At 32.6% G+C, this 11155-nt stretch overlaps 1 protein-coding gene across 2 annotated transcripts in view; it reads right to left on the bottom strand.

The window, feature by feature from the left end:
• LOC143242414 (proliferation-associated protein 2G4-like) overlaps positions 1-5362 on the bottom strand; it is a 32434-nt gene extending 27072 nt beyond the window's left edge. Inside the window, exons 1-3 of one of the 2 annotated variants that reach the window (XM_076485777.1) lie at positions 5234-5362; positions 2699-2750; positions 814-908 (exon numbers count right to left, since the gene is read on the bottom strand). In XM_076485777.1, coding sequence (XP_076341892.1) covers positions 814-908; positions 2699-2750; positions 5234-5303 — 217 coding nt within the window. In that variant the 5' untranslated portion in view covers positions 5304-5362. The remainder of the gene's footprint in view (positions 1-813; positions 909-2698; positions 2751-5233) is intronic. The other variant, XM_076485778.1, reaches the window with a different exon arrangement.
• Between the last annotated feature and the right edge of the window lie 5793 nt (positions 5363-11155).

Here is an 11155-nt window from a genome sequence, read left to right on the forward strand (position 1 = left end):
TATGTGACGGAGATTTGAACCCACGATACTCAGATAATGGGTTGAGTGTCTTAACCACCTGGCCATGCCAGGCCGTAAAGGTGAATATAATAAAAATAATAAATCTAAGCTATTTGGTCTAAACACTTACATTTTTGTTTTATATTCCATAGTCATTGTAGAATGAAAAAGGCATAATTAATATTCATTTCCTAAATATATTGACATGGTGATCAAAAGATTGGTCAAATCGAATGAACCCTACAGAGCTTCATTCACAAAAATAACAAAAATATAAAATTTTTCTTAAAAAATACTTGATAAAAACTATCTGAACTTTATAGGGACATTGCATGTGAAATCTGAAAAGAAAGTTTAATCTTAAAATAAAACCTACTTTACATGTTAGATTGGCAACACGTAAAAATAAAAAGCGACAAGAAAAACATTACTTAACAATAATCAAGAGTTGATAAAAAAAATCTGACAATTTGCATATGGAAGCCTTGAAATGTTTACTGATAATCTGCTAAATTTTGTGAACATGTGTTTACTAATTTAAAAGTAATCGAAATGTGTTGAAATGGTTATATGCTGGCAAAACTTCAAAAGTTAAAATAAACAAGATGATTAGAGAGAGAGGGGGGCAACTTACATAATTCCAAAAATTCTTTTCTCAAAATTTTGACACAATTACAGCATTTTGTTCATGTAGTTATCTTATAATAATGATTTTTTATTCTTAAATATCTTTTATAAAAATAACAAATATGATTATGCTAAATTTCCACAATCAATAAATTAAAAAAAAATAGTATACAGCAATCAACAAACCTTCCTTTTCATATAAAACTGTGAAAGGTTCTATTAGTTTATGATTAACACATTCTACCACACCCATCCTGGCCTTCTTTTCATCTTCCAAGGCCCTAAAGATAGAACAGAAAAGTATGTATATGTGCAATAGCAAAACAAATAGTTTAATTATTATAAATAATATTACCTGGATTTGATATACATATTCAATGAATCAGTGAAAAATAAATTCCTTTACTTTTACTAAAACATGTTCATATACTTATAACACATTATCTAGTTCTAGCCAACATTTTCATGATACAGATCGAATCTCAAGTGATCAATTCAGCCTTACACCCACCACTATAATGGTACAGATATTGTGTCAATATAACAGCTGGACACACACTTATTTTTTTTTTCAACCACATTAACTCCATACACTAACCAAATAACATTTCTCAACCTCAATATTGCAAGAACTGACACACAATTCAAAACAGAAATCCACAGAAAAATACCAATACTGGACTATAACAAAACACAACATTTTAGTATACATCAAATTTATTAATAAACCAGGTACAAAACTAAAGTCCATACTATGTAAAAACTACACTGACAAACACAACACCAACATTATTTATGAAATACAGTGTAAATGCCACAACTTTTATAATGGAGAAACAAGCAGAAAAATGGAAACTAGTTTCAATGAACACCAAAAAAAAACACCTTCACACATTTTCGAACATTGCAAATTAAATAAACACAACACAACCATGAAAAATACCAAGATACTAAGTAGAGATACAAATATATAAAAATAAAGAATCCCTACTTATAAAACAAAAAACCATAGTTAAACCAATATAAAGGAACACCTTTATGCCTATTCTAATTACTAACCTGACATCTAACTGCAACATCCCCCACAATTCTGTGCCCCTTTTCACTCTTGTTGCCAAGATATGTACCCAGCAATGGTCAATTACAAACTTTGTTGTCCGAAAGACGACCTAAAAAGGTCAAAACACCATTATGTATATTATTTTAATTAAAGTTTCAATATTCATACACACTGTTTTAAGAATACATTTATATTTCCCTTTTGACGTGGGTCAAAAGCTACATTTTTGTATTTCTTGACTCCATTCAAAATGTTATTCAACTACTATTTTATGAACTAATGTTAATAAGATTAATATGAATAATTAAAATGTAATCCAAATTTTAGTATTGTATGTTAGTTAATTTCTCAATTTAACAGAAATATTAAAAAAAAAGCCACCTAGATATTGGTATGTTAAGTGCAACACCACCTACAATCCCTTACATGTTTACACTCTCGTTCCTAAGACGTGTTTGGCAACAGTCAGTTGCAAACTCCCTCTTTGGTAACCTGAAGATGACCTAAGAAGGTGGAAACGTTGTTCTCTACTTTATTTTAATAAAAGTTCTAACAACCATACCAGCCGTCTTAAGATAAATTTTTACACTAAAATCATTCCCATCTCAAACACTTGGTGTAGAACAGACCACAGAATCTAAATTTTAAAGGTAAACCTAGTTACAAAATGAAAAACGTTTCGACATTTACCTTGCAAACTCCTGAGCATAACAAATATTAAAGCACATACACACAAAAATATTTCACATTTATAATTAATATATGAAAATAAAATATTTAATAAATCATTCTTTGTATGTGATAGTTGCATATTTTTCGTGTGTATAAAAGAAACATTTCATTAACAATGATTAATCATTTAAGCAATGTAACCTACAATAAAAAGTTTTAAGTTTCTTAAGTACAACAGAGCAACTAAATAATTTGTATGAACTTTCAAATCTATTACCTTATGTTTTAAGTATTATATTTGACATTAGACATGCATAAATAAAAAATCTTGACAAATACCTCAAAGTGAAAGGCATGTTTCCAAACTTCTTTTCCACTTCACTGAAAAATGCTGCAAAAGAAAACCAACATAATATATTCCCATTTACCCAAAGAAACTTCTAAATCACTAAAGGTTTACATTTCTGTAGAATTTTATTTTTTCATACATGTATGTGTGAGTGATACCAAGTAGAATTATGCACAACAAAACTTGCTCAAGACAAGTATTAGTACAAATATTCTTAACGTTTTTATTAACGTTTAATTTATTTGTCTACATAATCTGTTGCATTTCCAAGATACTTATTGTTTATACAATATTTTTAAACAGAGTTCTCTTCCAAGACAATATACTAACAAAGTAAAATGCCTCTACCAAAAACACAAGGGTAAACAAGTTGATCTATATATATATATATATATAAAATCATCCATACACACCTACATATGAAATCAGTAGATACATTTCTTGAAGAAAATACAGTTACAGAAGTCATGTTTCAGATGCCTTGTTAGAAAAACCTGACGTTTTATGAATTTTTTAAAAATCAATATGAATTATTCTAATTGCAGCCAACTACTGTAAGCCTACAGTGATTTCTTCTTAATTTTTATTTTAACACTGTGTTCAGATTACTAATAACAAATTAATGAAAAATTAAAGCTATACTTTTGAGAGACTCTTCTCGTGTTTCTCTTCTACACTTAAGTCTCAATAAATCTAACAAGACGTAAAGGTGTCTTAATGAATAAACTATTGCTTGTACCTAATGCTAAATTAAAAACAATTTTACACTATTACCTAACACCCAGTGGCCACTTTATTAGGTACACCTATCTACTACTAGATAGGACCTCCTTCTGCCTCTAGAACAACCCGAATTCTTCACAATGTGGATTCAACAAGGTGCTAAAAACATTCCTTAGGGATTTTGGTCCATACTGACTCAATATCATAATTCAATTCTGGCTCCATGCTGGTTATGCCACATTCTGACCATACCATCTGCATGTTGCAGAAGAAATCGAATTTTTTCAGAACAGGCAATGTTTTTTCAATCTTTAATCTTCCAGTTTTGGTGATCCCATGCCTACTGTAGCTTCGTCGTCCTGTTCTTAGATGACAGAAGTGGAAGCTGGTAAGATCTTCTGCTGATGTAGCCAAACTGCTTCAACTTTCAATGTGTTGTGCATTCAGTGATGCCCCTCTGAAACTCAATGTTGTAAAGAGTGGTTATTTTAATATTTGTGGCATTTCTCTTAGCTTGAACGAGTCTGACCATTCTCTTCTGACCTCTCTCATTAACAAGGTGTTTTCACCCACATAACTGCTGCTCACTGGATGTTTTCTTTTTTGCACCATTCTCTATAAACTCTAGAGATTGTAGTACATAAAAATCTCAGTTTCTGAGATGCTGGAACCATCACACCTGACACCAACAATCATTCCATGGTCAAAGTTGCATCTTCCCCATTCTAATGTTTGGTCGAACAACAACTGAACTATTTGACCGTGTCCACATGCTTTATATAGCGAGTCACAGCCACATTATTCACTGTTTGGTTATTTGCAGATGTACCTAATGAAGTAGCCACTGAGTGTATATATTACAAAAGAAAACTAGAAGCTCAAAATGTAAGGTTATGTAAAACTTGCCAAAATTTTAATTTATTGTATTACATCTCATTTTTATATAAAGAAAGTCTGAGAGGTGTATTATACAGATCCTGCTTTAAATGTTTCCTCACATCAAAATGAGAAACCTTACATATTACTCTGGAAAAATATTCAATTTTTGTTTTCCTAAAACACTTGATAAATTAATGTGAGTAAGCAAATATGAAATACATTAAAGTATAGGTTGTACAAGTCTCAAGGAAGTCAGAACATACAACAATAATATTCCCAACCTTTATCAAAAAACAAGCTAAATTCCACCATGTTCAATATTACTGAATCATGTTTGGACTGATTTATGAATATATTTTGACACCTCTTGTATTAAATGGAAACAGTATTGGAAACATTGACTCATATATTTATCTAATTAATAACTCTATATCGTCATGTGTAAAACATTTCTTCATAATGGTATAACTGCATATCCAAGCTAAAAAGTCAGCATTGTTGTTCACTGTGTAAATATGGCTGACATAGCGTCTGTCCCACATGAAGAATAAAAGTGTCAATTCATAACGCAAAAAAGTTAAAATAGTTTGCTTTCTCAGTGTCTTGATAAAATCTTTTGCTGACAATTTTGAAGAAAAGGAAATTTATGAGGTTTTGATAAAACAACAAGAGAAATATTGAGTTCACTGTAGCTTCAATAATTCCTGATGTATTTCAGGCACACTATTGTATTAAAGAAGTTTAAAACATTAATATCAATCATCACAAACTAGTATGATGGACTGGGGATCAGACCCCATTAACTGCTTTCAATGAAAACAGGAGTGAGTTATACAGAGATTCTAGCAACCCTTATTTAATGAAAAGATGCATATTAGGGTTATAGTTTTTTCATTACTTACATTTAATAAAGGTGTACTGACCTACAGATGCTTTCATCTTTAGTTGATAAATTTCATCTGTCTTCTTGTACACTGTTGTCCTTGTGTCCATTTCTCGGCCCTGTGAATACAATTTGTTAGAAACAAAAGATTAAAAGACATTTGTCGATAATTCATTTTAATGTAAAAATACAGAAATGATGATATCTTTGTAAATTTAAATTTCACTTTAGTGAAGAAATTTTATTATTACATGCTTACAACAGATTATCATCCATTTTTTCAATATTATTTATTGCTGCACTTGTCACGAGAAAGATTTGAAACTTTTGTTTGGCAACCAATGAATTATTTAATGTATTATAATTTTTTTAGCAAATTTTCTAACTTGCACAGGGTTTACCAATTCATAAAAATTTCAGTTGATAACATATCTTTAGATGTTTTTCACCTGTTTATGCATTGAATATCTGAACCACTGACACTGGAAACATTAGAGAGAGTTAGAAACATATGACTGTACCTTATATATTAGGTAACTTGCCTTTAGAAAAGCATGTGGATATGGTACTGTAAATGTCAAGGTAATTCAGTCCTAGCAAGTGGAGATATGGAGCACAGTTGAAATGCCTTGGCTGAAGAAACCAGCGAGGATCTCCAACTCAGGGATGTTCTTCAAATCCCTCTCAATAATAACTCCTCATGAGAAATTCAATGTATCATGGGGTGTACATAATGAGTATACCCCCAATAGACTTACAACTGAGGAGGAGTTTAGTGTGTTTCAGCACAGGTGTTTCCACCAAGATGTTGCCAGACTGTGAAGAGTCAGTAAACCACTTTAAAGTGTGGTCAGACAAAGAATGAAGTTTAAGAAAATTAGGTACAGATATCGAGTGACTTGGAGACTGTTGTTCAAAGTCTTCAAGATGTGGTCATTTACCAATGAGCTGTTTTTTACTATTTCATTTTCATTGAGATTTGGGAGATCCATAGTACAATGAGAAAGGTTCAGTGCCCATTGAGCCCGTCAACCATGGATTCAAGGAATGCACTACAATGATAAATAAGGACACTGAAGCAACACCAAGGTTTTGTGGGAGGTATACCTAAACACCAGCATCAGATAAAATTTACAAAAAAACTGTTGAAAATGCCCAAAACTGATACTCACCTGACCCTAGACCAACAGAACTAGCCAACTGACCCTTGGAGGTGGAGGACCCAAAATCACCAATTCATGTGAATTCAAGGTCAAAGTGATGTAGTGGGGTTGGACCCCTCAACCACCAGGATCCTCTTCTCACCTTCATTGATCACCCTGCACAGCAAACATGTGGGTGAGTTTAGGTCACTGAGGAGGTAAACTGGAAAGACAGAACTTTGTCTGGGAGGCCCCCTCACTACATACAAGCATCCACACTGAGAGGACATGTAATGAATATTTCCAAGAAATAACAAATATTTGTGGTTTTACTATATTTTTTTATTGTGATTTGTTTACAGATAAAGAATTATAGGCATTATTATATTAAAACAAATATAAATACAGTACTAGAAGTAACAGTGGAAACAGTTACTAAGAAAGAATATATAAAAGACAAATACTATGAGAATGCCACTCGTTTATAATGTGAAAATGAAATGAAGTACAAGCAGTTATACTATGCCCAGTAGTAGTATGAATTCAATCATAATTTTTAGGACCGAAATACTGATGACAAGTAGGTAGAAATTAATTTTGGCAAGTCTAGAATACTCTTTGCAAAAGAAGTGGCAAGACTCCACATTTTAGTGGCATTTGTATGCAATACATGAAACTGACATTCTAATAATAAAAGTGGTTGAGATAGAAACCCCAGACTCTCCATAACTTGTGCTATGTATCACAGGATACATAAGTATGAGGTAGATAATTAAGTGTAGATCTGGCCAATAACCTTAAGGTGTGAATGTTACCTTTAGAACAGTAAGATACACAATGGCATAAAGTGGTCAGAGATGAGGTGAAGTTGTTTGCAAACAGCTGCTGAGAAAAGGCAGCTGAAAGGTTAAAACAAGCATTTGACCACAACAGTGGAACAAACAAAGATAAAGCTGAATGCTTTTTACAGATGAATACAAGTTATAATTGTTTAGTACAATCAACAATAGTTTATTCAACAATGACAACAGAGAGAAGTATGGTATCATATCAATGTATGACATCTACAGTGAAGCATGGTGGGGAATCAATACAAGTGGAAAGCTGCATCTCATCCAACCAAGGTACAAATTTTGCTATACACTAATGAACCAAACAAAACTGCAGCTGTATCAAAACAGTGCACCCCATAATTCTTGGCACTACAGAAATCCATTAGGTAGTATACCAGTCTGAATATCTGGGAAATGACATATGTAGTCCTTCACAATAGCATAAAATATTGACACAAATGAGAATCAATTGATCATCCAAATACCACAAAACGTCCTAAATTTGCACTGAAAAACAGAAGAGGCACCTTTTTACTCGCAGTTTTATCAATTATCTTTCTGCCATTGCAAACACACAAATCTGTGTTACCAGCATATCATAACACAATGCATGCACTAAGCATTCAAATGTGAAATATTACACAGGCCACAGAATGGTGATAAAGGAAACCCTATTACCACAAAGAAAAACAATCACTCTCCAAACAGACACAGTACATAGCTAACACAGTGGACAGATATGGTAAAACTACTAGTTCATTGTTTCAAGTTGGGTTGAATGCTGAATCACAATTGGCTAAAACAGCTAACTCTTTTGCTAAACTTATGAAAATTTCATCAGGAATATTATAACACTTGCATTTCCTCAAGTGTTAATACATGTGGGCTGCTCTTACAATTTTGGCTTCATGGTAATTCAGTAACCCAAGCCTTCTTCTGAGAAAATGAAACAAAAATGGAGCATACTGGGTTAAAGAAAAGTAACGTGGCTGGTGAAAAAAATCAAAATGTGAATGAACTTTGTGATTCTGAGACTGATTCAAAGGAAAAAATATAGAAACTCTCCAGTACTTGTTCTAAACCCATACCTGATATTAATAGCCACAAAGACTTATTCTCACCCATGCCTTTGATTCCCCAAATAAGCAAGTGTTCACATACGCACTTCTCAAAAAAAAGAGAAAATTTGACTATTCATGGAAGAATGAGTGGTCTTAGTTGCAATTCAATGTAGATTAGGAGTTATATTCTGTGGATTTTTAGAAAGTGGTCAAATTTCTCTGATAGCCATTTCCAGTTGCTTGTGGGGTCTTGTAAGTTATATGCCTTCAAAGAACTCTTCAAAAACATGGAGAAAATGTTGAGACCTCAAACGTGAACAAATGTAGAAAGCATAGGAAACCATAAACATCTGTAAAGGTGAGTTCACTGTAATTTCTAAATATTTGTCTGTATTGACAATAAAAACACAACATGCATATATTACACAAAAAACTAGCAATTTCCTGATTACACTCACAGCATAGTTTCACAATGCACTTAAAAGTTATCATACTCTGAATGTCACAAGGTACCTTTCTCCAAAGTGAAACATAGTGTAACCCTAATACAATATTTTGAATGAAAAAGTAGGTGTAAATATTAGTACATTCCACTTCAGGTAGAGTCAAACAAGGAAATGAAATCAACTTGATAGATTCCATCTTTCCAATTGGCTTACAATTACTTTCATTTCACTAAGTTTAAACAAACGTCTTTAGGAAAATGAAATATCCTAGCAGTAATTTTGTAAAACATACAAAAAAACCTTAGGACTAGTAGCATTACCCTTATTCAAAATCAAGTCTAATTTAACTTAATTGCAAAGCAGTTTTAACATGGCCTTAAGAAATCCATTTTCTCTTAAATTACTTGTCTAGTGAGCAAAATGAGAAGTTTATAAAGCTTTACTCAACAGGATATTGCATTGCAAAATATGACATGTCTGTATCTGGCAAGAAATAGTGCAAGGTCATGTTTTCACTGATAATGAACACCAAAGTTTTTGCTTAGGATTGTAAATGTTAGCAATGCATGGCAGAAAAAGCTTGTTGGATTTAGGTCAGATGGAGAAAGTATCAACTATGGTTCAAATGGTAGCATAGTAATCTTCCTGTAAAAACATGATGCATCTTGTAGGAATTCACTATATATCACACTAATTAGAGCTCACTATTTTGGATACATGTAAAGGGATAAAGCATGTAATCGAGTTTCAAACCAAAATGAGCAGCATAATCAATTTTTGTTCAAACACTTTGATACATTTGCAAGAAATGAAGACTGCTGATTTGTTGAATAAAGTGACCAAAAAATTTGGGAAGTGGATTATCATTTGATAGGCTGCTATAAAGCACAGGTTCACGAGTTATATGAAAACTAGAAAACCACAGTTTGTCCCCTTATATATATTGCTTCTAGATCAAACTCTGATGAAGCTTCTGTTACCAAGGGGCACTTAAGGATGATCAAATCAGTTTATTTTACTTTCTCTCACAATGCAGCACCTTTCATTAAAAATTATGTACCAGTTAACTTCTTCCTAGTCAGATAATTTAATCTTTGCTGACACTATGAATGAGATCATAACCACCCTACAAAAGTTAAATCAAATGAATACACAAGATGTACATCAAATTATGGAAATGAGTAAATATTTTGTATTTGAGTAGGTATGCGAATTAGATTTCAATCAGATGTTGGCAAGTATATAATTATTCTAAAATTTAGATCCAAAGTGCTGGGCAACAGGATCTAACAAGCTGCCAAACTATAGCAAAGACTAGCTTAAGAATCTGATCATTTACCACACTGAATGTTTATTTTCCAGTACGTCTGGTGGTCATGATTCAGAGGAGAGAGGCCAACATTCAAGTGAGCCACCCAAGCAGACTGTGATGCAAGAATATGAACACATTAAAAAAAAAAAAAAATGTATCAAAACCTGTCCCTGCAAATAAAAGTTTATTTTTTCCCATGTTAAAGAAACTTCTTGGTGAAGAGTTTCACCATATTCTCCACTTAGGCAAATTAGTCCTAACAGCACTCTTTCTGTCTATAAATACAGCAGTATGTTAAAAGGGATTTTTCAGTTATGAAGAGAATCAAAAGTGACAACAAGACAAGGCCGATGGGATACACACTGTCAGTCCTGATGGTCATTTTTATTGATGGCCTCTGGTAAGCCAGTTTGATCTTCACCCTGCAATAGACCTCTATGTAAAAGGCAGGAAAACCCAACAGGAGACCAAAAACAAATCTTCACAACCACCATAAGCAATAAACCAAACCAAGGTTTGAAAACAATATGAAAAGTCACACAAAATTCATAAATATATTGTACATAAGATGAAATGTGAAAGAAAAGATTTTGTAATGCAGAAAGAAAAATTTCTTCAACCAATGACTGTTTTAACGATCTAACAATTATTGTCCATAATTCGCAAATAATGAGTGAGATGTATCTCTAGTCCCATGGTTTTCTCATGTTTTTATTGTATTGAAATTACTTATCTCTAGCATTACTGCCACATATTTCTTAATGTGGATCAATAACTTCATTAATATACACCTTCTAAGTTCTGAGATGGCAGTGAGTATATGAAAATTTCAAATTGTGGTGTTTTTGAAGTGATGCTACAAAGAATGAGACAAAAACCACGACCTTGCCTGTAAAAAGTTCTTGTGCAATTATTCTTTGTAGGCAGGCAACCAAGCAAGTGGCTAGATTTGGGAGAGCAACATAAGACATTTGGAAATATTTTCCACATTTATACTCTTATAAACTGTATGACAGTGGAAAACAAGGTGTTCTGCTGCATACCATATATTCCTGACATTTGGCTAAAACTAGTGAGAAAATATGGCATTCCAGTTAATACCAAATTTATTCAAAAACCAGGCAGAACACTGAGGTCTATACTGTGTAAAAACTGCACTGACAAACAA

This window comes from Tachypleus tridentatus, unplaced genomic scaffold, assembly GCF_004210375.1.
Source record: "Tachypleus tridentatus isolate NWPU-2018 unplaced genomic scaffold, ASM421037v1 Hic_cluster_2, whole genome shotgun sequence".
NCBI classification, from domain to species: Eukaryota; Metazoa; Arthropoda; class Merostomata; order Xiphosura; family Limulidae; genus Tachypleus; species Tachypleus tridentatus.